The sequence below is a fragment of the Rana temporaria genome, chromosome 1 (assembly GCF_905171775.1).
Source record: "Rana temporaria chromosome 1, aRanTem1.1, whole genome shotgun sequence".
NCBI classification, from domain to species: domain Eukaryota; kingdom Metazoa; phylum Chordata; class Amphibia; order Anura; family Ranidae; genus Rana; species Rana temporaria.
In genome coordinates, this window is record NC_053489.1 from 235,323,655 (window position 1) to 235,351,507 (window position 27,853).

The 27,853-nt window shown below is 44.0% G+C and overlaps 1 protein-coding gene across 1 annotated transcript in view; it reads left to right on the forward strand.

The window, feature by feature from the left end:
* The window catches only part of SSH1 (slingshot protein phosphatase 1), a 136,370-nt gene that overhangs the window by 93,330 nt on the left and 15,187 nt on the right, over window positions 1–27,853 (forward strand). The window contains exons 12-14 of the mRNA XM_040351888.1: window positions 5,572–5,718; window positions 8,858–9,058; window positions 11,506–12,013. Of these exons, the coding sequence (XP_040207822.1) occupies window positions 5,572–5,718; window positions 8,858–9,058; window positions 11,506–12,013 (856 nt within the window). The remainder of the gene's footprint in view (window positions 1–5,571; window positions 5,719–8,857; window positions 9,059–11,505; window positions 12,014–27,853) is intronic.

Sequence of the window (27,853 nt, forward strand, 5' to 3'; positions counted from 1 at the left end):
GTGGCGAATCGTACTGCACTTTTTGAATGGGACAGCTGCAGGGGAAGGAGGAGAGGGGCGAACTCAGCCGGAAGTGGGTACCTGTCAAAACCAGGTACCCCCCCCCCCCCCCAAAAAAAGGTGCCAAATGTGGCAGCAAAGGGGGGTGAGGCAGCAGATAAGCAGAGACCGGGTCGCAGGCGCGCGACCCACGGCTGGGTACGAGCACAGGACATACCTGCATGTGCCCAGCCGTGCCATTCTGCCGATGTAAATGTGCAGGAGGCGGTCCTTAAGTGGTTAAAACTCAAAAAAAAATTGAACGCTCCTATAAGCTATTAATTATACTACTAGAAGCCGGCACAAAAACACTATCCTCCTCATTTTTCATCCGGTGTTTTTTTTTTTTTTTTTTTTCTAACTTCTAAAAGTGTGCGCTAGTGTGCATAGAGCCTAAACCTTTAGTGTTTCTTAGCTTATCACATTGAGCACAATAAAGTGTGCCATTCCCCCCAGTAAGCAATTTGCTACACTTTTTTACTGTTGCACTTGCAATTTTCCAACTTTCAATGCTGCTGGCTCCTGCTTTCTCCCTGAATTTTTGGTTTGGTCTTCACAGGAGAGCATTAAGCCTGGGTTCACACTTGTGCGAACACAGACCTTGCATGTGATTCACAGTGCGATCTGTGAACTGATCTGGGAGTGTCTTTGTATTGACACCCGCAGCAGAGGGCAGTGTGAATTGCCTGTGGGAGAGATGTGATGCTGTAATCGGCGCTGATTCCCGCATTGCTTCTGCATGAACTTAGGCTAACAGATAAGTTCACCTTTTTGTAAATAAATGCTCATGATTGTGAACTTAAAAAATTGTGCATTTTTATAATTTTTTTTATGCATATCCATATCAAAAAAAGTTTTTCTTTATTATACATCACGGGACACAGAGCAGTATAGTAACGACTATGTGGGTTATAGAGCCTACCTTCAGGTGATGGACACTGGCACTCAAAGACAGGAAGTTCCCTCCCTATATAACCCCTCCCACACCGGGAGCACCTCAGTTTTTTCGCCAGTGTCTTAGGTGTTGGCCACTTTCAGAAAAGCTTTGCTTATGGGTCCTTTAGGACTGGAGCAGGCTAAGAATCAGGATCTGTTCAAGGTGCTTCATAGCCAAAGTGAACGGTACCCGGTCCTCGGAAAGGAAGAACAAGGTTTGGTCTATAATGCTTCTCTCTGGAGAGCTGGACTCTGGGCTCCAGTACTTTGGTCAATTCCAAGGCTAAAAGTTTTCTGCTGCCAGGGTGCTATATAGGTCCAGGGTAGTGATGTTCCTGTCCATGGACCCCGGTCCCTGAAGGTCTCTGACAATGCCCACGGTGAGGGGTGAAGTTTGGGCCTCTTGCATAAGCAACACCCTGCGGCGTGGAAAGGTAAGTGGACGTATCTGCGGAACTTGGTTCGACAGTAGGTCTTCCATTTTTTTCGGGGTCTATGGGTTTGGCCTGTATTATGCTTCCATGCATGGGCAGTTATGACCACTAGATGGCTTCTAGTACCCATATAGTTATACCCCCTCGCTGTTTCCTATGCTATGCTGTTAGGTTGTATGTAAGAGAAACCATTACCTGTATGTCTTCCCTTCTACAGCCTGGGTTAATTTGCTGAGTCCCCGCAGCGCTGTGTTCCCCCTGCCTGGGGGCTGTGGCCCCCTCTCCTCCTGCTGTCCTTCGTCGGCCGGGGCGTGCGCGCTCAAGTAGTACAATCGGCGGGGCAGTGGGGGGGGGGGGGGGGACATCGTACGGACGCTCGCCCAGTTGGAAACAGCTACACTTCAAAAGGTTGGTAAGTTCAAACAATAGGTGATGCGCGTGCAGTGTATACTGCAGACGGGTGTGCTAGAGCTCTTGGAGCGGTGACTGGCGTGGGATTCAGCAGGGCAGTAGCTCTCTCCTAAGTGTAGGCTCAGCTTAACCCTGAACACGCTGTTCCTCAGCAGTTTGTATGGGAATCCGTTGTAGCTCCAGCAACAGTGACCAGCTATTTCCTGCTTAAATCTGTCCAGCAACAGGGAGGCATTACTGACTCAGGGGTTACCCCTTGGAGTAGTCTTTCCTCTGTTTTACCTGGAAGAGTGGGTTGTCCCTATAGAATACCTTGCAGTAAGGCTATGGCTCCTAAGGGGTCGGGGACTGCTAAGAATGCAAAGAGGCTCCCCATCGGGCTTAGAGGATCTTGGACAGACCTCTACGGTGCCGTACTCCCCTGAAACACCAGAGTTTGGTTCTCAGGTTGAGCCATTGGGGTTACTGGGTGCTGCCGGTCCTATTTAGGCACCCCCTGTCTATGTAACAGAGGAGGTATTGGCCTCCACCCTAGGGGGGTTGGAACAGAGGTTGACGGCTTTAATTGCTGCCGCATTGCCCGGGAGGAAACAGGCTAGGTCCCCCTCTCCTGGGGTTCAGTCCCCAGGCAGGGAGTTTTTTCCCCTTTGGAAGCATCCGTTTTTTCGCTTTTTGTCCCCCCCCCCCCCCCCCCCCCGCACCTTTGAGAGCATATAGCATCAGCCTAGATCCGCTGATTACTCCTGGGAATTGGAATCCATGATAGAGTCAAGGGACCAATAAAGAAGTCACCTAAGAGGAACACCCAGATGAGAGTCTTTACCCATGATATATGCCCACAATACTTTGGGCCCATAATCTTTATTATATGATTGTCCACAGCCCTCTTTTGAAGATCTTCATTTGTTTCACCGTCATTTTCATCTTAAGGACATTCTTTCATTGATGGCCATTTATTACACTCATTCATTGTCTAGGCTCTTTTGAGTTTTTTGAGTGATTTTATTTTTTATTTAATTTATTTTTTTCTTTGATTTGCACATTATTGCACTAGTCGATTCATTTATGTTGTGTTGTTATATATGTTTTATTCATCACTAGCTCACATATATCTTTTGGGTATTCGCTGTGATTGATTATAGTGGTTAGCGCTTATCACTATAATTTTTTATCTTTCTTTTTGTGTACAGTGAACACTTTTAGATATAGCTGCTTCCACGCCACTGATTTCAACTTCACATATTTTTAACGTTCACCTACTCACAGTAGCGCAATAGTTTAATTTTTTACATTTCTATAAGAGAATTAATTTGGTCGGTTCTGAGCAAGGAAAAAACATTCATTCGCCTCTGTATGCGACTATTGGGGAAACTGGTGGCCGCATTCGAGGCAGTACCTTACGCTCCATTCCATTCAAGGAAATTGCAGGCAGCCATCCTTTCTGCCTGGAACAGGACGTCTCATACGTTGGGACTACCCCATGTCTCTCTCTCCTCTGGTCCTGCAGAGTCTCTGCTGGTGGTTAACCCCCCGGAATCTGCAGAAGGGGAGATCCTTCAGCCCGGTCTCTTGGAAGATAGTGACGACGGACACCAGCCTGACGGGCTGGGGAGCAGTGCTAGGGAACCTGACCCAGCAGGGAAGGTGGTCAGTTTCGGAAAGGCCTCTGCCCATCAATCTGCTGGAGATCCGGGCAGTTCGGCTAGCCCTAAGGGCATGGACGGCGGAGCTGCGGGGGTTCCCAGTCAGGATACAGTCGGACAACGCCACAGTGGTGGCATATATAAACCACCAGGGGGGCACCAGGAGCCGGTTGGCCCAAAGAGAGGCCGATCAGGTCCTCACATGGGCAGAAGCGCATGTGCCCTGCATATCGGTGGTTTTTATCCCCGGGATAGAGAATTGGCAGGCGGATTACCTCAGCCGCCAACAGATCTCTCCAGCAGAATGGTGTCTCCATCCCCAGGTATTCCGGGATCTTTGCAGGAGGTGGGGTTCTCCGGATGTCGATCTCATGGCATCCAGGTTCAATACAAGACTAGACAGATTTGTGTCCCGGACAAGAGACCCGTTGGTGTGCCAGACGGATGCGCTCGTGGACTCGGTTCTCCCTGATATACGCCTTCCCCCCCCATCTGCTACCCCGGCTCCTTCGCAGGATCTGGGTGGAAGGCAAGCTGGAGATTCTGGTAGCCCCAGCCTGGCCCCGGAGGTCTTGGTATACGCTAATCGTAAAGATGTCGGTGGGGGATCCTTGGACCCTTCCGCTCTGTCCAGACCTACTCTCTCAGGGCCCGATATTCCACCCTTTCTTACAGTCGCTAAGTTTGATGGCCTGGCGACTGAATCCTATATCTTAAGAAGGAGAGGGCTCTCCAACCCCGTGATCTCCACTCTAATTAATGCCAGAAAGCCTGTGTCTAGGCTAATCTATTACAGAGTCTGGAGGGCTTATTTAGCCTGGTGTGAAGCCAGGAGGTGGCACCCTCGTAAATTTGTTATTGGCAGAATTCTAGAGTTTCTTCAACTCTCTGTGGACATGAAGCTAGCCGTCAGCACCATTAAAGGGCAGATTTCGGCTTTGTCCGTTTTATTTCAGAGGCCATTAGCTACTCATTCTCTTGTCAAGGCCTTCCTACAGGGGGTCTTACGGGTTAATCCCCCGGTCAGGACCCCCTTGTGTCCCTGGGACCTAAACTTGGTCCTTTCGGCTCTACAGAAACAGCCCTTTGAACCATTGAGGGAGATTCCCTTAGTCTTACGAACTAGGAAACTGGTATTGCTGGTGGCCATGTTTTCGGACAGAAGAGTTTCAGAGTTGGCTGCACTTTCCTGTCGGGAGCCATACTTGATCATCCACAAGGACAAGGTCGTTTTGCGACCTCATCCATCCTTCCTCCCGAAGGTGGTATCAGGTTTTCACCTGAACCAGGATCTTATTCTTCCATCTTTTTTTCCAAATCCGAGTTCTGAGAAGGAAAAGATACTACATTCCTTGGATGTGGTAAGGGCAGTCAGGGTCTATCTGAGGGCTACTGCCCAGATCCGGAAGACTGATGTCTTGTTTGTCCTGCCAGAGGGACCTAAGAAGGGCCAGGCATCGTCGAAAGCCACTATTTCTAGGTGGATTTGGCAGACAATCTCGCAGGCTAATGGATTAAAGGGGAAGGATCCCCCAGTATCAGTAAGGGCTCACTCTACTAGGGCAGTGGGCGCTTCTTGGGCGGTGCATCATCAGATCTCCATGGCTCAAGTCTGTAGGGCGGCGACCTGGTCTTCAGTCCACACATTTACAAGGTTTTACCAGTTGGATATTAGCCCCCAGATAGTATTGCTGGATGGCAAATCTGTTGCAGATCAGGCTGCCCTCCACTGAGAAGGAAAAGGTATGGGCAACTTACTGTATAATACAAATGGATAGAACCTGCACTGATCACACCCAAGCACTAATTTATTTTATTAGAAACAATGGCCAAACTTCAGTGTTTTTTAAAAGGATGCCTAGATGTGTTTCACATGCCCACAGATTTGATATTTGGCTATATTGATTGTACAAAATCCTCTAATACTTGGACCAGTGCAATATTTTTCTTATTTAATTTTTTTAATTTTTATTGTACTGAGACAGCATATAATGAGGTGGATAAGAGCCAGATTTCTACATTTCTTTCTCTTTTCTACGTTGTTTAAATTGATGTACGTTTACTTTTGTTAAAATGTTAATGTGTTTTTTTTTTTTTTTTTTTTTTAGAATTGGCTATATACTTAATGTGACCAGAGAAATAGACAACTTTTTTCCTGGCCTTTTTGCCTATCACAACATTCGTGTTTATGACGAGGAGAGTACTGACTTGCTGTCCCATTGGAATGATACCTATAACTTCATTAACAAAGCAAAGTTGGTATTGGTTTACTCTCATTCGGGTATTGGCACAAGTACTTCTACACTTATGCATGTACTGTAAATATTATTCTAGAAACTATAGCTCTATTAACAATAAATTCTATGCACATACAGTATAAGGCTCCATTCATATCTCCGTGTTCCGCAATTCTGCCCGCGATTCGCAATAGCGGCAAATCGCGGGATGCCAGTGCGTTGCCTGTCAATTTTAATAGCACTCGAAATGCAGCGCGATTTTTCACACGATTCGTCAGGAGACAATCGTGTGAACAGAATCACGGGACACCTGTCTCCAAAAAGAAGTACATAAGCTTCTTTTGGGCAACAAATGAATATATACAAATATCCAGCGTGCTGGTTATAAAATGCAAACTGTTCCACTAGTGTATGCCACTGGAAAAATCTGATAGGCATATAATAAATTGGTCATACATGTTCAAGATTTTTTTTTTACTTTAATGCATTCTATGCAATAAGGTAAAAAAAAACTTCTGGGTGCATCCCCCCCCCCCCTCTTATACTTAGCTCAGCCCCATTTGGATCCAGCAATGTGCATGAGAACAGCAACTCTCCCGGGTCTCTCTCTCCTCATTGACTCACACAGCAGTTGGAGCCATTGGCTCCTGCTGCTGTCATTTGCAGCCAGTGAGCCATTGAGGGGAGAGTGGGGGGGCAGAGCCAAGCTTGTGTGCGACTAGACACACTGAGTGCAGCTCGGTAGCATGCCTGCTTAAGTGCCTCCATAGCAAGAGGCTTGGTGGGAGGAGACAAGACCACCGGCAGGGTATCCAAAAAAAAAAAAGGATCGCGGCTGCTCTGTGCAAAACCATTACACATAGCAGGTAAGTGAAATTATATTTTCTTTTTTATTATTTCTTTTAGAATCACTTTAAGAACGTGATGATAAAATGACTAAATACTAAAATGAACAAATATTCAATGTGCTGCAGATAAATTGAAAAAAATACAATGTGCAATTACCTTATGGCAGAATATTAAAATCGTTAATAGAAAGTCCCAGTGTGAAAGTCCAAGGACATCATATATGCATCAATTAAGCTCTGTGTTTCCAAGGAATATACTGTATTTCACTACTATGTGCTCACTACACTCTCAACTCTGGAGTTGACCTATGTATAATATAGGTCAAAGCATACATTCTCCTTTTAGGGGTTATACCATCAATCTCCCCTCTTCAATATCTGGGACTCCTTTCCTTCAATGGTGCTTTTAACTTTATGGTATAGATGAGCAACTTTTTTCCTTTTTATAGGTAATGGCTCCAATATCCACTTTCATCCAGAATATCAGCTCAAATTGAACATATTGGGATCATACTGCTTTCTGTAAAACCTTTATTAATATGTGCATTTTAACGGACGCACTATGATATACAGGTGTATATGCCCCAATGAGAGATCGCATCTCTATGGTCAGCGCCACTTTCCATGATGTCTCACCACTTCCTATGTAGCGTGAGGACTTTACCGGCTCCACCCTTACGTGTTATGTCACACCCAGGGGACTTTTTCAGAGGGTCCACTAGTGGAAAATTTTGCACTTCATGTGGTTGCATATATTCATTTTTTCTTTTTTTTATTATTACTACATGAGGACCAGCACTGTACTTATTCTAAAGATATATTTAAATTCTATGCACACGATTCTTAAAAAGAGCCTCTGGTTATAATCGCAAACAAACCTTTAGACTAGAGGTGCACCGAAATGGAAATTTCAGAACCGAAACGAAACCGAAAAAAAAAAAATGTCAAACCGAAAATGGAGTTTGTACTGTGGGCGGCAGGGGAGGGCTGGCAGCCTTAGGCCTGGGGGCAAGTCCAGTCAAGTGGCCCATTGAACCACCAAATCAGCTCACCATTCATGCCCACCTGTTTTTTCAATGCAGTCTCACCAGTGCCCATCATTGCAGCCATACTGTGACCATCATTGCCGCCTTACCGTACCCTCATTGCCGCCTCACTGTGCCCATCATTACCGCCTTACTGTGCCCTTATTGTCGCATTGCTGTACCCTTATTGCCACCTTACTGTGCATTTATTGCCGTCTTTCTGTGTCCTCATTGCAGCCTCACCATCATCATTGTAAATCACCATAATCACACTTACTTTGTCAGTCAGTGCGTGGACTACGCATCTCCTGCAGCTCTCACAGAGCTGTCTGAAATTTTCGGCCACGCTGTGACGGAAGTCCCGCCCTCCTCCTAGACCAGCTTGTGTGATAGACGCAGTGTTCCGTCTATCACACAAGCTGCTCTAGGAGGAGGGCGGGACCTTTTTCGCGGTGCGGCCGAAAATTTCACAGTCCAGCCAGCCCCCAGGCTGAGCCAGTCACAGGATGCGTCCCCTGCCATGCCCTGTCTCTGCCTGCCTCCGAGACGCCTGGCAGTTGTAGTTTGCTGCAGTTCCACCCATCGCCACCAGAAATGGTGCAGCAGTGCAGACTACAACTCCCACATTGCAGCAGCCAGCCAGCCAACCAGCCGATCGGCGGCCGCGGTGGCAGACTTTTACAATCTAAGGGAAAAAATAAAGCAGACAGGCAGCGCGGCCGTTTGGGTCATTATAGGCAAATTTTTAGTTGTTTCGGCATTTCCCCAAAAGAGCTATTTTTGGCCAATGTGTATCGGTCTCTGATATATCGGTGCATCCCTACTTTAGACCCATTAATAAATGCTAAAGTTGGTTGGGTTATTTTCAACAATTTCACCTAATTATAATGCTGCACTTAAAAATGCTACTACTTTTATAGTGGATAAACCATAAATATTTTCCCCCACTAATTTAGCATATTTAAAAAAAAAAATTTTTTAGCAAAGAAAATTATATTTATATTTGGGGGGGGGGGGGGAATTACAGGATAATTATTATTATTTTTTGGTCTGTGTTCTTCACCTTTTTGTGTTTTTTGTGTGTGTGTGTGTGTGTTTGTTTGTTTTTTTAACCACTTTCTGCATGAAATTGTAGACACACTGGAAATACTAGGAGAAAGCAACTGCATGTTGATATTTTTATTAGCTTGTACATATGCATGGACAAATGATAACTGTCTGGTGTTGCCATAAAAGTCCTGAAAATGCTGCAATATGATTTTTCTTGGTTTGTTATATCTACAGGAAAAATAATTCCAAATGTCTGGTGCACTGTAAAATGGGAGTTAGCCGCTCAGCTTCTACAGTCATTGCTTATGCCATGAAAGAGTATGGCTGGTCCATGGAGAACGCATATAGTTATGTGAAACAAAGGCGCAGTGTCGCCAGGCCAAATGCTGGTTTCATGCGTCAGCTCCTCGAGTATGAGGGAATCCTTGATGCCAGGTAACTTACCATCATTTTCTAGAAGAAAGCTTGGAATAGGATATTTTATCTCATATTGCTTGCCATCACTGCTGCTAAAAGATACAACTGTTTTTAATATTACCCTTCCCCCTCCACTGCCATTATAGGCTAGGTCGCTGACTTAAAGTGTCAGGCCTCGTACACACGGGCACGAATCTCGTCAGGAAAAAAACATAGTTTTTCCCGATGAGATTCTTGGCAAGAATCTCTTGCCGCCTGAGTGTACACACAGACCTTTCAAAAGAACCACGGTTCTCTTGAAAGGCAAGAACGCGGTGACGTCAACGCATACGACGAGCATGCGCTCGTCACTTTAGATGCCGTCGCCGCCATCTTGCTTCACCCTATGCCGTGGAAGCTACCGTGCATGGGTCAGTCATTTCGAGCATGCGCGGGTTTCCACGCCGACAGGTAAGTGTTTTTCTCATCAAGATTCTGGCCAGATTTCCAGACGAGAAACCTGAAAGCCTCGTACACACGCTCGGTTTATTTGGCAGGAAAGCTCTGCCAGCAGTTTTCTTGCTGGTTCTTGCCGAGAAAACCGAGCATGTGTACGAGGCTTAACTCCAAAAAATATATAGCGTGTACAATTGCGACGCAAATCATATTGTAATTTTAATGTTATTAAAAATTGCCTTTGCAGTGTTGTAATTTTCTGTAAAATCCAATGCAATATGGCTACCTGGAGGCGTTCGGTACACAGATGGGGTACAAAAGGCCCCACCAGAAATGTAATTTCCTGCTTCTGTGATTGGCACACTGATTTTTATCAAAAGTCTGCACAAAGATACTGTACAAGTCACATTTTTGACACCTCTTCTCTTAGTGCAGACTTTTGGGAAAATCAGTGCGCCAATCGCTCAAGCAGGAAATTGCATTTCTGGGAGGCGTTCTGTACATCATCTGTGTACAGAATGCCTCCAGGTAGCCATATTGCATTGCATTTCATTTTATAGAAAATAATAGTGCTGCAGATTGAAAAGGAAAGGTAATTTTTAATAACATTCATTTACAATTTGACTTCAGTCACTATTTATATGTGCTATATTATTTTTAATTTGCTCAAAAAAAATTCCCATGAAAGTGGTAAATTTATAATCGGATGCAATGCAGAGAAATACAGTCGCCATGCTACTAGTGGAATCTCATCATATATATGAAGAATTCTGGCTGGTGACAACCATGGGTTAGAAAACTGAGCACAGATATTTGCAGCAGCTGAATAATTCAGTGATGAAGATTTGAGAAAGGGATTCAAATCAAAAACATATTTGTGTTGCTTATACTATTCATTAACCACTTAAGACCCGGACCAATATGCAGGTAAAGGACCAGGCCCCTTTTTGCGATTTGGTACTCCGTCGCTTTAACTGACAATTGCGCGGTCGTGCGATGTGGCTCCCAAAAAAAATTGGCATTCTTTTTTTTCCCCACAAATAGAGCTTTCTTTTGGTGGTATTTGATCACCTCTGCGGTTTTTATTTTTTGCGCTATAAACAAAAATAGAGCGACAATTTTGAAAAAAATGCAATATTTTTTACTTTATGCTATAATAAATATCCCCCAAAAATATATATATAAAAAAAAAAATTTTCCTCAGTTTAGGCCGATATGTATTCTTCTACATATTTTTGGTAAAAAAAAAATCGCAATAAGTGTTTATCGATTGGTTTGCGCAAAATTTATAGCGTTTACAAAATAGGGGATAGTTTTATTGCATTTTTATTAAGATTTTTTTTTTTGTTACTACTAATGGCGGCAATCAGCAATTTTTCGTGGCTGCGACATTAAGGCAGACACTTCGGACAATTTTGACACATTTTTGGGACCATTGTCATTTTCACAGCAAAAAATGCTATAAAAATGCATTGTTTACTGTGAAAATGACAATTGCAGTTTGGGAGTTAACCACTAGGGGGCGCTGAAGGTGTTAAGTGTGACCTCATATGTGTTTCTAACTGTAGGGGGGGCTGGACGTGTGACGTAATTGATCGCCTTTCCCTATATCAGGGAACAGACGATCAATGACAGCGCCACTGTGAAAAACAGGGAAGGTGTGTTTACACACACCTCTCCCCGTTCTTCAGTTCCAGGGACCGATCGCGGGACTCCGGCGGCGATCGGGTCTGCGGGTCCCGCGGTCACGGAGCTTTGGACTGGGTACGTGATTGTGCCCACCCGTGCCATTCTGCCGACGTATATCGACTATAGGCAGTCCTTAAGTGGTTAAGCAGGTGGGCTGGAAACCGTCTGAAACACTTTCTGCATTTGTATCTTGACAAAAATATGTACATTTATCACCTGTACTTGGGGTATTATGTGCTTTTAATCACTGTTGGGCTGAGTGTACCTTTCTAGATACCAGACCTGTTGACCAGTGATTACAATCGGTAACCTTTCTTTTAAATGTTCTTTTATATTTTTAGTAAACAGCGACACAACAAATTGTGGAGGCAACAGGTGGAGCAAGAAATTCCTTCAGGTGATTTAGAGGTTCTCTTTCCAACAAAGTTTCAGCCCAATAATCTGGAGTCTGAGCAAGAATACAGAATAAATGATGACGTGAATCCAATTTTGTCTGAAAAAATATGTTTTAGGCACCTTACTCATGAACCAATGGAGTCCCCAAATGTGGTGCTTGAAGTGGATGAGCTGGAGAAAGATGCGCTTCTAGGAGAGGCCTCTTTTCCAGAGCCATACTGCACAATTGATGCCAAAGTGAAAAGCGATTTAGATTTCAGGGCATGGGAAGTTGAAAAGAAGCTGAATTTCGAAGGGACCTTTGTCTCCCCAAATTTTGACGATGAACAGAAATCGACAGAATATGTCAGTAAGAAACGGGTTGCTTCCTCAGAGTGCAATGAAGAGGAGCTGCGAGTGAACAAGGATTTCTATAATTGCAGCAGCAAGCGAAGTTGCCCGAAAGACAGTGAGGTAGGAACACCTTTTTAATGGACTTCTTATTCTGTAAGATTTAACCATTGTAGAAACCAGTCAATTGGTTTTATCTCTGTGCATAATATATGCAGCCATATCAATGGCTTGTTCTGACCAAAACTTTTCTTGCTTTTAATGTCTGGTTTAATAAGATGGGTTCAAACTGTTTCCCACAATATGAGTTCAAATTACTTGTGTTGGCCAGATGACACGGGAGGGACCAGACTCTCTTAAAGTGGAAGTAAACCCTCCTATTGTTTTCAGCCAGGGAAGCTGTCATCTTGGCCTGTTTATTCTTCAACTGCCTTGATGCTGCACATGTGATCAGTTATAACACCAGCCATTCGATGGTTTAACAGTTTGGTTGAGAGCACAACCAATGTGACTGTTACATTCCCATCACTGTTAAATCAATGTGTGAACTTCTGCTTTAATTAAGCCTCTTTACACAATTTTTCCTGTGAGAATTCAAAGAATAACATTTCGCTTTGAATAGAGGGGAGATGAATTAGAACACCTGTCATGTTTTTTATTGCTGTTTGTGCCCCCATTGAGGAGATTCACCCTCTCTATTTGTCCTGTTTACCATTATAATTGAAGGTGAAAGGGAAAAAAAAAAAAAAAATCTCAAATTTTGGGTTTCGCCCCAGAAAAGGAAGAGGGGGAATATTCCAATAGGAACACTTGTTCTGGTCACCTGGGGGTCCCCAAGAGATTCCCTCAATTTGAAGGGATTTCTTCTCACTTCCTGTTTGGCTATGGAACAGGAAGTGAAGGTAAATCTCCCCAGTGGGACAAAGATGGCGAAAATACACCTTACAGGGGTTATAACCCTCCTTTACTCTATTTAAAATGAACAAAATGTTTTGCCTATAGCTCTACTTTTTTTTTTTTCACATATAGGAATTTATATTTGGATACAAAGCAGCAGGCTTTTGTATTTCTTTTCTTCTAACTACTCAAAACTAAAATCTGAAAGCATTTTTAGTTAGGGTGGAATACATGTATTTACTCAGGAATATACCCCCTGTAACATTTCCCTTTTGGTTTAAGTCCAGCAAAGTTTTCCCAAGGGGTCTTTTGTCATATTTTAATAAATCGTGGCATCTAGGCCATAGTACACATATAACATTTTTTTTATTGTACTAATCTTTCTCACCAAGTATAATACACTCTTATTTGTCACCCAATATGACTTGTCAAGATTGTTAAACATAGAGAATGTCTGACTTATGTAGTATTTGGCACTGGAATTGTGCATGTATTTCTCCAGCATTAGTATCCCAGATATTGGAAATCTCTCTATATCGTTTCACAGGTTGCCAGCGCTGCCCTGTTTTTTTTTTGTTTTTTTTTAAAGAAAATGTGTGTAGTCAGTAGGCAAAAAAACATCTCCATAATGTTGTGACCCTATGACAAAATCCAGGACGGCAAACCAACGGTCCTAGACTTTATTGTATTTGGTCGGGCACACTCTATGTATATATACTGCTCAAAAAAAATTTAAAGGAACACTTTGAAAACAGAAATCAGATCTCAATGGGGAAAAATGTCATGCTGGATATCTGTACTGATATGAACTGGGTAGTGTGTTAGGAATGAAAGAATGCCACATCGTTTGATGACATCTATCAACCTACAGAGGGCTGAATTCAAAGTGAAAAAATTATGCAGCAGGCCAGTCCATTTTGCTGAAATTTCATTGCAGGAACTCAAAATGGTACTTGGTAGTTTTTATGACACCCTGTGCTTGTTTGCACGCCTGACAATGGCGGGCCATGCTCTTAATGAGACGATGGATGGTGTCCTGGGGTATTTCTCCCAGATTTGGACCAGGGCATCACTGAGCTCCTGAACAGACTGAGGTGCAACCTGGCGACGTCGGATGTACAGAAACATAATGTCTCAATGGTGTTCTATTGGATTTGGGTCAGGCAAGCATGGGAGCCATTCCTTCATCCTCCGGGAACTGGCTGCATACTCTCACCATATGAGGTCGGGCATTGTTGTGCACCAGGAGGAACCCAGGACCCACTGAACCAGCAGACAGTGTATTTCCTCCCAATACCTAATAGCAGTCAGGGTGCCATTGTGTAGAATGTAGAGGTCTGTGGGTCCCTCCATGGATATGCTTCCCCAGATTGTCACTGACCTACCACCAAGCAAGTCATGCTGAAGGATGTTACAGGCAGCATAATGTTCTCCACGTCTTTTCCAGACCCTTTTTATATCTGTCACATGTGCTCAGGGTGAACCTACTCTCATCTGTTAAAAGCACATGGTGCCAGTGGTGGATTTGCCAATTCTGGTGTTCAATGACAAATGCCAATCGAGCTCCATGGTACTGGGCAGTGAGCACAAAGCCCACTAGAGGATGTCGGGGGTCCTCTGGCCACCCTCATGAAGTCTGTTTCTGATTGTTTGGTCAGACATTCACACCAGTGGTCTGCTGGAGGTCATCTTGTTGGGCTCTGGCATTGCTCATCCTGTTCCTCCTTGCACAAAGGAACAGATACCGGCCCTGCTGATGGGTTAGGGACCATCTACAGCCCTGTCCAGCTCTCCTAGAGTAAGGCCCCTTTCACACGGGCAGACCGTTTAAATTCCACCTGTCAGTTTTTTAGGCAGACCTGAACGGACCCTCTATGCAGGTCTATGAAGCGATGGGATGTCAGCGGGGACATGTCCGCTGACATCCGAGCCGCTCCGATCCTCTGAATCCAGATGGATGGAAACCCTATTTTCCATCCATCTATTGGATCGAATGAAAACTGACAGGCAGTCCATTTTCATCTGATCCCCCCCCCCCCCCCCCCCATAGGAGTGCGGAGCTCTGACAGGTCCGTCTCTGCACAGTGAGATGGATCTGTCATCTGCCGGCTCAGCGGGGATCAATATAGTTATCCCTGCTTAGCAAGCGAAGTCTGTCGAATTGGACAGCCCTGTGTGAAAGGGGCCTAACTGCTTGTCTCCTGGAATTTCCTCCATGCTCTTGAGACCTGTGCTACAAAGGTGCAGCAAACCTTCTGGCAATGACACATTGATGTGCCATTCTGAAGGAGTTGGACTGCCTGTGCAAACTCTAGGATCCAAGTATCGCCTCGTGGCTACCAGTAGTGACACTGACCCTAGCCAAATACAAAACTAGTGAAAAACAGTCCGAAAAGTAGGGAGGAAAAAATGTCAGTGGCCTCCACCTGTAAAACCATTCCTGTTTTTAGAGATCGTCTATTTTGTTGCCCATCTTGTGCACCTGTTTAAGTTCATGAACACCAAAGCAACTGAAACTGATTAACAACCCTCTCTGCTACTTAACTGACCAGATCAATATCCCAGGAGTGTAAATGACTTGATGCTGTACTCTGATTAAAAAATGTTCCTTTAATTATTATTTTTTTGTGTTCCTTACGCAGTGTATGTATCCGAGTTTCTTATAGGAGCGAGTGCCTGCCTCTATTGGCGTGCAATGAGCTTCCAGGCAATAAAGAGCACTTCCTGTTGAGCATGCATCTCAAACTTGTCATCCTTGGGGTTAGGGAGGAGACATAACTGGGGGTCAACTGTCAGAGGTGATCCCATCTTGTATAGGAATTGAACCACTTGTGACCAGTAGTCATGTATAACCAGGCATTCCCATAGTAAGTGGAAAAAGGGTATCGGAGCACCTGGGACATGTAGGGGCGTGAGAAGAGCGGTAGCTTGCAATGTGTACTGGGATCAGGTATGCTCTATGCAGGATGTAAAATCTGTGTTAGGTAATCTAAAGCCTTGGGAGACAATTGTTCACATGCATTATGTATTTCGGCCCAATCCTCATCCTCCACATCCCCAATAGCCCGCATTTATCTGGTCTTTAAACATTTTTTTATTAACTTCCATCTTCAGTGTGTTCACTTAAAGGGGCTGTTAAGGTTTGTGTTTGTTATTAAAAAAAAAAAATGATTGTATACTTGCCTCTACCTGGCCCCTACCCTCCTCCTCTGGGGTCCAGGCTTTTCCCCGCATTGAGCGCGCTCCCATATACTGCTGCTGCGTCCATTGACACAGACAGCAGGACTCAGCCCCGAGTCCCGTGTCACTGGATTTGATTGACTGCAGCGGGAGCCAATGGCTGCTGCTGCTATCAATCTGTCCAATGAGGACCCGAGACGGCAGCTGGAGCTGCTGGGCTTGTTCTCGCCGCTAGAAAGATCAGGTTCAGGTAAGTAAAAGGGGGGCTCTGGGGGGCTGCTGCACTACAGAAGGTTTTTCACCTTAATGCGTTAAGGTGAAAAACCCTTTTAGGCTGGGTTCACACTACTACACTACTTTCATCCTACTTTGCTCTGCTACATTGGTCCTACATTTATCCTACATTGGTCCTACATCCATCCTACTTTCATGAACAGGATACTACTTTGGTCCGACTTCAATGATATTCAATGGGCTGAAGTAGGATCAATGTAGGACCAAAAGTAGTACAGGGAGCATTTTCAAAGTCGGACCGACTTGTGTAGGACGCTACAAGACGCTCTCATAGGGAAACATTGAACACAGAGCAAAGTAGGATGAAAGTAGTGTAGTAGTGTGAACCCAGCCTCAAGCTTTAAAATGGAAGGCTAGAAGCGGATTGTTTGCCATGCACAGGTGCTCCAGATTCTGGCTATTCCAGTCTTGGTAAATTCCCCTCTGTGTCAGTCTAATAAACTATCCATGTGTTACTGTGTCTTGTTCCACAAATAAGCTTGCAATTAAATCTCTTTAATTTTCTTCAAGTCATTTCTGATATGGTGCCTCACAGACTTTATTTAAAGGGGTTGTAAAGGTAAATGGTTTTTCACCTTAATGCATCCAATGCAAAACATCCGTTTTACTTACCTGAGCCCTCGAAAGTCCCGCGCTCGCCCCGTCATCCTCCTCGTTTCTGAGCCTGGCCGTTGATTGGCTACTCTGGATGGATTGAAAGCAGCACAGCTATAGGCTCGCGCTGCTGTCAAGCACATCCAATGACGCAGCGCTGGGGGCGGAGCCGAGTGATACAGTGAGCGCCAATAGTCGCCGGCTGTATCAAGGGAGTGCGCCCGCAGGAACGCAACACCATGTGAGCAAGCTCGCATTAAGGTGTTGAGTCCTTGCGGGGGGGGGGGGCTGAGACAGCTGCCGAGGGACCCCAGAAGACAGGGTTAGGGGACACTCTGTGCAAAATGAGCTGCACAGTGGAGGTAAGTATACCATGTTTTTTATTTAAAAAAAAAAAAAAGTTACTTTACAACCATTTTAATTACTTAATGCCTTCATAATTAGGCGTTTTCTCACCCACTTGTGTTAAACACCATGTTTCAGATCCTCATGTTACAGTTGGTCTAATTAAAAGCTTCATAGAGTTGTATTTCTCTAGTTTTGGGTTGTACAGTGTATTTTACTAATGTTCTTCTTGCTTTGGACGTCATTCATCTGGTAGTGCATTTATATGCATTTAGAGGACATTTTTTTTTTGCACATAAATGCAGGTGATTTTTTAATGGTGTCATGCAAAGTGAATATTTACCTGTGTTAAAGTGATACTAAAGTTATTTTTTATTTTTGTTTCTCTTAAAACAAAACAAAAAATAAGTTTTATAGTACGTACCTGCTTTTTTATACCAGAAATATGTAGAAGAATACGTATCGGTCTAAACTGAGGACAATTTTTTTATTTTTATTTTTTTAACATTTTGATATTTATTAACCACTTCCATACTGGGCACTTACGCCCCTTCCTGCCCAAGCCAATTTTCAGCTTTCAGCACTGTCGCACTTTGAATGACAATTGCGCGGTCATGCTACACTGTACCCAAACAATTTTTTTATCATTTTGTTCCCACAAATAGAGCTTTCTTTTGGTGGTATTTGATCACCTCTGCGGTTTTTATTTTTTGCGCTATAAACAAAAGAAGAGTGACAATTTAAAAAAAAAACACTATTTTTTACTTTTTTATTTAATAAATATCACAATTTAAAAAAAAAAAAAACGTTTTTTTTTCCTCAGTTTAGGCCGATATGTATTCTTCTACATATTTTTGGTAAAAAAAAATCGCAATGATCATATATTGATTGGTTTGCGCAAAAGTTATAGCGTTTACAAAATAGCTGATAGATTTATGGCATTTTTATTTTATTAATTTTTTTACTAGTATTGGCGGCGATTTGCGATTTTTTTACTGTCACCGTGACATTGCGGCGAACACATCGGACACTTTTGACACGTTTTTGGCGCCATTCACATTTATACAGCGATTAATGCGATAAATATGCACTAATTACTGTATAAATGTGACTGGCATTCAAGGGGTTAACACTAGGGGGTGAGGGAGGGGTTAATATGTATCCCTAAATTGTGTTCTAACTGTGGGGGAAGGGGGGTGACTGGGGGAGGTGACCGATCTATGTCCCTATGTACAAGGGACACAGATCGGTCTCCTCTGTCCCCTGACAGGACGTGGAGCTCTGTGTTTACACACAGAGCTCCACGTCTTGTCCCTGTAGCCGCCGATTCCGAGTGCCTGGCGGACATCGCGACCGCCAGGCACGCGCATCGGCATCTCGGGGACGCGCCGGGCGCGCGCGCGCGGCCGCCGGCGCGCTCGCGCGCCCCCCAGTGGCCGCAAGAATACAGGACGCCAAATGACGTCCTGTTGAATTTTCAGAGTAACCGTGGAGCCGTCATTTGACGATGGCCCGGTACTCTAGTGGTTAAATCAAAAGTAAAAAATATTGTGTTTTTTTTTAATTGTTGCTCTTCTTTTGTTTATAGCGCAAAAAATAAAAACGACAGAGATTATCAAATACCACCAAACAAAAGCTCTATTTGTGGGAAAAAAATAAAGATTTCATTTGGGTACACTGTTGCATGACCGCGCAATTGTCATTCAAAGTACAACAGCGCTGAAAACTAAAAATTGGTCTGGGCAGGAAGGGGGTGAAAATGCCCTGTATGGAAGGGGTTAAGTATTGTATCTGTGGGGCCTGAACGTCCTGGCTAGAGTCTGTGCGTTCAGAGTTTAATTAGAAACTCTAAATGTAGCTAAACGCATCTAAATGTGGCTAAGCCTGCTTTAAATTAGAATCCTGTAAATGCAGGAAAAAGTGATCTGGGATACCAAAAGAAATTATTTATACTACCAAAATAAATTCTGAGAGCTCTTTTAAATGCAGAAGTGCCAGTGTAATTGAGGCCTTGGGTTCTATTTAAACCTGTGCAGTTTTCAGTAATGCACAGCAAACGGGCATTTTACTGTCTGTCAGTCGAACACACAAAGCTGACTCTGATCATTTGATTTAGTTTGCAGTGCCATTCATTTTAAATGGCACCGCAATGCACTTTGCAAACAGGCCACCATACATCTGCAGTTTAGCATGCCATAACATACACGTGAGTGAAAATGTGGTGCGTTGCTTTGAAAAGATTGCTGCGAGTGTTTAAAACCTGCAGTATGTTGTCAGCATATTCAAAATGAACAGGCTGCCTAACTGCAACGCACCATCACGTGCAAGTGGTAAAACACTGCAATACAGCAGAGATGTCTGAATGGGCCCTTAATGTAGCTGCTTATGTTCTCTGTGATTATACATTCCAGTTACCTAAAATGGCTTTCTGAAATGCATTGATTTCTATTTTGGTTTTCTTTTGACTTCGCTGTCCTCCTACGCTACCCAGTGTGATCACATATTTTGTTTGTCCTTAATAATTTCAAGGTCCAGCTTTTTCACTCTTTTGTTTCAAGGAACCCTGTTTAAGCTGGTGTCAAAGTGCCACAGTAAAAATATATTTTAGCTGAGGACCCCCATACTTGTAAAAAATTGAAACTGCCAAAGCATCTTTTAACCCTTTCACTGCCAGGCCATTTTTCATACCTATCCAAAAGACCCCAAACTATCTTGTGAAAGCAGAGGACCTATACCTATAGAATAAGGAATGGTAGTCTCAATTTTGTATGTTACAGAATATTTGCACAAATGTTTATTAAGTTTATATTTTAATTAAAAAAAAAAAAAAAACAATGTTTTTTTTTATTATAGCTACACCCCCCACTTATAGCTGAACGCTGAGTGGGGGGTGTGGAGAACCTTTTTTTTTGTGGGAGTGAGGTCTTTTGGTCTTTATACTTTTTTTACCATGCTTCAAACCCCACGTTAAAGCATGTAATAGTTCTTCTGGTGCGACGGGTACTCTTTATGGAGACTGTAGATTCCTCCTCTGCTCCATACATATGCGAAACCTAGAGTCCCCAATCTGATTCTTACCTGGATGTTGCTGCCAGGATTCTGGTAGCTTTGAACTTGGGCCTTGTGCACACTGGATGTTTTTACAACTGTTGTTTTTGGCTTCAGGTGTTATTTTTCTGCAGCCAGTAAACTCCCTAGCTTGTTATTCTATGTGTCCATATGTGATCGGTCGTTATCAGTATTTTCTGGGTGGAAAAAACTCCCAGAACTAATGGGTTTTAGGAGGGATTTTTCAGCTATAAAAATGCTTTAACTGATAAAAGCTTAAACAATGCAAAAAAAAACACAAACAATGAAAAATGTGGCTATTCAGCGTTTATCAGCATTTTTGAGCCATATGCTTTTATGGGAGTATAGTTTTTGCGAAAAAAAGTAAAAAAATTATGAAAACGCTACTGAAAAACAATGCTGCAAAACTCATTCTACAGCTAACACTACTGGCTTTTTTTTTTTAGAACGTCCAGTGTGCATGAGGCCTTAGAATTGCCCAAAACTTTTCTGCCCTGGGTTAACTAGGCTAGAGATCACTTTTTTAAACCACATTCTCAACTCCAATTATTATAGAATGTCTTTTCAGTCAATGGGTCAAAATCAGATCATTGGATTGTGTTGTCTTGCTGCCCTAATTCTAGGAATGCAGCCTAGGATGGGGTATCACTGGATGATTTGCTAAAAAATAAAACTGATGAATATTATACAGGGAGCAGGTCAGTTCGGCCTCAGTGAGTGGTGTGTGAAGCGGAGAGGTTCTGATATTCCTGGAGTGTTCAACCTCCAGCTGATATTCAGCCCATATAAACTGTTGCCCAGGCAGAACAAATTATACAAATATACGTATATAATATTGCTGGCTGCAGTACATGAAATATGTAAAGCACATTGGTAGGTTGTAAGGTTGGGCAGGCTGAAGCACTGGGAGCTACTGCACAGTTGATTCCATTGGGTGTCTATATTTATTTTTTTATTCCCGGTACTGGCATCCTACAGTGGTAACAGTTGAAGTATAACTAACTAAAGGCAAAACATTTTTAGGAGGTGTATTAGAATACCTGCCAGGTTTTTATTACCACCTCTGCCCCTGTTGGAGAGATTCACCCTCTCCATTTGTCCTGTTTACTATTATCAGGGAAAGTAAAAGAGAATCCCAAATTTTGGGTTGTCCCCATAACAGTAATATAGGGGAAATATTCCAAAGAGACACAGTTCTGGTGACCTGGGGGGCCCCAAGAGATTCCCTTAATGTTGCAGGGATTTCCTCTCTCTCTCTTATTTTGGCTATGGGACAGGAAGTGCATGGAAATTTCCCCAATAGGACATGGGTTATAACCCTCCCTTAATCTGTCAAAAATGGGGGGGGGGGGGGGGGTTGCCTATAGTTGTACTTTGAGGTTGAGGGAACTGTAAACTGAAGTCCCTCACTTGAATTATTTCATGCTCGTGCTGTACAGTCATTCTCCCATCATGCAGCCTAAAGGAGGGAACCTCCCCATGCTGCTCTTGCTTTGAAAGCGCTTTGTGAATTCACCGTTGTTCGGTCTCGCTCTGCTGCCTGCCTTCAGTGATTTGTTCACCTCCGGCCGTCTGCGACCCTCTTTCGCATCGTCTGCTTGTGTTTGTGAGTAAGGGGGGCTTTGCCTTGTTTGTTTTGCACCTTGTTATTTGTCTGCTGTGTGATGCAACATGTCTTTTGATAGATACACCTAGAACAGCCCTGCTGCAATAGGTGACCTCAGCCCTTACTACTCCATTGTTGGTGAGGATTATTTGTCGGTATTCCCATTCTGCATGCATAGGTTCTAAGTGTGGTTCCAATCCATGACAGAATCCAATTCTGTCCCGGGCAGACCTCCACATCTAAGTGTGTCTTAGGTCCCTATTGCCATCTCGGATTCACAGAGACTTAGAGTAAGTAACATGCTACCAAAGAGCACCTGCCTGCGCCCCTCCAATCCCTCACTGTGACAACTGGTGGGGAACCTTTTCCCTGCACTTGATGTCACAATTAAAAAGAACACGGCCCATTTGTGAATGAATGATATATACAACTACTGTCTGTCGCTGCAGCAGGTGTATCATCATTGTTCTCAATGGACTGTGAGGGCGCTGGTGAGCGCTTTCTTATGTAGTTTGCTGATCTTCCTGCTCTCCAGTAATTGTTTGCCCCTACTGGAGGTGTGGGCAGACATCTATACTGAGATTCTGCAGGAGCCTGACATTGCACCCATGATCTGCTGATTGCAGTTGCAATGCTCTGCAAGCTCCATTTTTTTTTCCACCCGTTTTTTAAAGTGAACTAATCCTTTAATAGCCTTCTGCTGAATAGCCTTTTATTCAGCAAGTTCCATATAATTCAGATTTACAAGGAGTTTTTGATAATGTGTTCTGCCCTCCAATTAGATGAGCAGCCTGCTGTTCCAGGCGTAGCATCTTTTGAAGCTATTATGGCTGCAAAGACCTTCCCAATTCACTCGGCATTTAAAGTTTGCCTCTATATGGACTGGAAATAACCTGTGGAATCGTAGCTTCCTCTTAACAATGTGAAGCCGCTTTGTCCCTTTTGAATGAGAATTTCTTGATAAATGGTCTCTGCCCACTGTAGATGCAACAGTCCTCCACCTCAACAAACATCCCACCACACAGATTGATAATGTTCTTTCCTTTGAGGACTTCACTGATTATTAGTTAAATTTCTTAAAGTCCTTGTAAAGGCAAACGGTTTTTATTACCTTTTTATGTATTTTCTGCACTAAGGTAAAAAAAACTTTTAATGTTCAGTCGCAACCCCCAAGCCTTCCTAAATACTTACCTGCACCATTCTCAATCTGTCGCTGTGCCTAAGAGCAACGGCGCTGCTCACTTTGTTCACAGGTCTCGGTGAGCGAAGCGGAGCCATTGGCTCCTGCTGTTGTCAATCAAATCCTGTGACAAGGGAGCGGGGGATCATCGGTGTAAATAGACGCACACAGATCGAGCCCGCATGTCTGCAGATATGAAAGAGTGGATGTTTGGGGCCACTCTGTGCAAAACCAGAGCAGATAAGTATGGTGTTTTTTTTTATTTAACCACTTGGTGCCCAGAGGCCGTCATGTGATGTCCTGGGCTTTGTGGTTGTATATCTGAATGATGCCTGCAGCTACAGGCATCATTCAGAAATTGCCGTTTTCAGCTGGCGATTTCCTACACCATAAGAATGATCATAGCGGCTGTTCCGCCGCCTGATCGTTCTTATAGGAGGCAAAACGGGACGCCCCCCCTCCCACCGCCCTCTGGTGCTGCGATCGGTGAGTCAGTGAACGGATCCGCTGGCCCCGGATGCTGATCATAGAGATTTCTGGCCGACCAGATGGTCGCCGGAGTCTCTATGATCGTCTGATGCCGGGCGCGATGTTATGACGTCACACCCGGTCTCTGCCTTTTAAAAAACAGCACCGCCTTTGCTGGGAAGCGGTGATAGTTTTTTATTTTATTTTAGGCTTCCCAGCCTAGTGGTGAGATGTGGGGTCTTATGGAGCCCATATCTCACTGTAAAGAAGTCCTGTCGTGTCATATTCCTATTACAAGAGATGTTTACATTCCTTGTAATAGGAATAAAAGTGATCAAACTTTTTTTTTAATGTCAAAATAAAAAAAAAGTAAAATTAAGAATAAAAAATTACTTTTTTAAAGTTCCCCTGTCCCCACATATGAAAATCGTGTTCAAACCACACATGTGAGGTGTTGCCGCCTATGGGGATTTTTAAGTACCGAAGTTTGGCGCCTTTCCACGAGCGTGTTCATTTTTTAAGCGTGAAATGTTGGCTATATATTTACTCTGCGTAACTTCATCTTTCACATTATGCAAAAAAAATTGGGCTAACTTTACTGTTTTTTTTTTTTTAAAGCATGAAAAATTTCGGCGCAAATACCATGCAAGATAAAATGTTGCAATGACCGCCATTGTATTCTCTAGGGCAGTGGTTCTCAACCTTCTAGTGCCGTGACCCCTTGATGAAATTTCCCAAGTTGTGGGGACCCAACAGTAAAATTATTTACAAAGTGTATAGCACCCAAGCATGTATCTAGCACTGACACGGAATAACCACTTTTGAGGAACCAACTGGGACGTTCATATATAAATGATATGTCTTGTTCCATAATAATTTTGTTATTGCATAGCCACGTCATGTTGGACTTAAAGCGGAGTTCCGCCATTTTTTTTTTTTTTTTTAAGTCCAACATGACGTGGCTATGCAAGAAAAAAATTATTATGGAACAAGACATATCATTTATATATGAACGTCCCAGTTGGTTTCTCTAAAGTTGTTATTCCGTGTCAGTGCTAGATATTCAAAGTGTATAGCACCCAAACATGTATCTAGCACTGACACGGAATAACCACTTTTGAGGAACCAACTGGGACATTTATATATAAATGATATGTATTAGGGTTGTCCCGATACCACTTTTTTAGGACTGAGTACAAGTACCGATACTTTTTTTCAAGTACTCGCCGATACCGAATACCGATACTTTTTTTTAAATGTGTCCCCAAATGCAGCCATGTCCCCAAACATATGCAGCCATGTCCCCCCACATATGCAGCGATGTCCCCCCAGCCATGTCCCCCACATATGCAGCCATGTCCCTCTCATATGCAGCCATGTCCCCCCAGCCATGTCCCCCACATATGCAGCCATGTCCCTCTAGCCATGTCCCCCACATATGCAGCCATGTCCCTCTAGCCATGTCCCCCACATATGCAGCCATGTCCCCCACATATGCAGCCATGTCCCTCTAGCCGTGTCCCTCACATATGCAGCCATGTCCCTCTAGCCATGTCCCCCACATATGCAGCCATGTCCCTCACATATGCAGCCATGTCCCTCTAGCCATGTCCCTCACATATGCAGCCATGTCCCTCTAGCCATGTCCCTCACATATGCAGCCATGTCCCTCTAGCCATTTCCCCCATACCTTTGCCGCCGAAAGCCGCCGCCGCATGGAGAAAATCACAGCATTCATTTGAATAGCTGTTTTGCCCACGCGTATAGACACTCCCCCTTGCTCGGGATTGGACAGATCACGATCACCCATCCAATCCCAAGCAAGGGGGAGTGTCTATACGTGCGGGAACACTACAGCTATTCAAATGAAAGCTGTGATGTTCCCGCACGCCGTTTAACCCATGCGGCAGCGATGCGGCGACTTTCGATCCGGCGGCGCGATGCGGGGGGGGGGGGGAGTATTCTATTTAGGTATCGGGGGTATTTGCGCGAGTACAAGTACTCCCGTAAATACTCGGTATCGGTCCCGATACTGGTATCGGTATCGGGACAACCCTAATATGTATTGTACCACAATTATATTTTTCACAGTCATGTCAGGCTTATTTAATCAAAATCGATGTATTAATTACACTGCTGTGACAAACAGTACAAAAATGCCTTAATTACCGGTATTTAGTGCCTGGCTTGCCGAAGTACCTCAGTTTACCTCAGGTGTTCCGTCAGCAACCCGTCTATTATATTAACCAGAAGTGACGCCGCCATCTTGGTACCCTCGTCCGCAGCAAGGCTACAGTTAAAAGTCGGCAAGCGGACATCTTTTTACACCCACCAAAGTTTTTTTACCAGGAAACTGAGCTTATATACTAATATAAAGCTTATATAGTATATAAGCTTGGTTTACTGGTAAAAATATGTGTAAACTGCAAGACTTCGGTGGGTGTAAAAAGATGTCCGCTTGCTAACTTCTAACTGCAGCCTTACTGTGGACGAGAGTACCATGATGGCGGCGACGGAACGTCACTTCCGCACATTTCTCCTCTCCCGGAAGTGACGTCTTGCTGGCCGAGACGGACAGAGTCAGGCGTAAACAGTAATTTCGGGTCCGTCTCGGCCAGCGTTACAGATTGGACTAGCATTCACGACCCCGGCAAATTGCCAAACGACCCCCAGGTTGAGAACCGCTGCTCTAGGGGGTTCTATGTGATTTTCTAGCAAAAAAAAAAATGATTTTTACATGTAGGAGCGAAGTGTCAGAAAAATGTGTTTAAAAAAAAAAAATTGCAACCACTTTAAGTCTCAGTTTTTGTTATCTGATGTAACTGTCTAAACCCTTACAGTATTGGTGGTGACTCACATTTTTGGATCCATTTCTGTGTAGATTAAATGTCTTTAAATATCTTTAACCTGTTGCCGACCAGCTAGCGCAGGCAAGTTGGCACGGTTGCAAGAATCGCCGTAGCTGTACGTCGCTAATCCCGCCGCAATTGGATTAGTTACAGAACCAATTGATCTACAGGCCCAGGCCAATGATTTCTGGCCTGGACCTGCTGTTCGGGTTCTGGCGAATGAAAAGCCGCCTCCTGTCTGTGTAATGTAAACACAGGTAGAGGAAATTATGTAATCTTCCCTCGTGGAGACCTTTTTGTTTCCAGCGAGCGGGGAAAAGACATCCATAGTGAGTACACCAAGCACTTACATGAAGACCCCCCCCCCCCCCCCCCCAGTTAACCCTTTTACTCCCTGTCAGCGTCTCCATGTGCAGTTTTAAGATTTTTCACTGTACTGGTGTCGCTTGTGACGCTAAACAGCGGTAGGGCAGTTAGTGACAGTGGTAAGCCAAGATAGGGACTATATGGTGGGTCCCCTAAACTTAATAAAGGTTTAACCCCTTGATCACCCCAGTTAACCCTTTCACTCCCTGTCACTATGGCATTGGTATATTATTATTCTCCAGGATTTATATAGCGCCAACAGTTTGCGCAGCGCTTTATAACATGGGGGCAGACAGTACACTTACAATACAAATCGATACAGAGGGATCAGGGGGCCTTACAATCTAGAAGGCAGGGGTCAAGTGGAACAAAGGGTAATAACTGTGGGGGTCGAACATACAGTTGTTAGGTGTGGGTAGGATAGGCTTCTCTGAAGAAAAGGGTTTTCAGGGATCGCCTTAAAGCTAAAAATATTTTTTTTCTGATGACTGTATTAGTGTCACGGGTTAGCTAGTTGGGTGTCGGCTTCAATTCCAGACAGCGTCAGATTTTAACTTTTTGATTGCCAGTAGCACTAACACACACACGCACACACCATACACCTCCCTTACTAGAATAGGGTTTGAACGGATCAATATCTTTGATCTGACCAGATCTATCCTAGTGTCCCCAATGGTATAGTGTTCCCAAACGCGGTGTTGGCAGGATCAGCCCAGACACCTGCCAGCACCTGTGTTTAGCCCCTCTGCTCAGCCCACCCAAGTGCCTTATCAATAGATCACTGTCACTTATAAAAAACAGCACACAAAACTGCAGCGTTGGCAGAGTCACGCCTGATCCCTGCTAGCGTTAACAGGTAATTTTTGTAGAGATTCAAGCAGTCGCTGACAACCAGGTGCTCTTTTACCTGTGAGTATAAATTTAGTGTCCATAATGTCCAAACAGAGGTACAGTAATGTACACTAGGCCTACGTGATACTGAGCATGACAGATGAGAGTGAAGGGTAAGCCTCATTGTCAGATTCGAGTTCAATGTATGAACCTGTAGAGAGCCACGGCACCCTGACAGGTAGCTCTGATGATGGAGTAGTGGTCCCTGCTAAATTCATACGTAC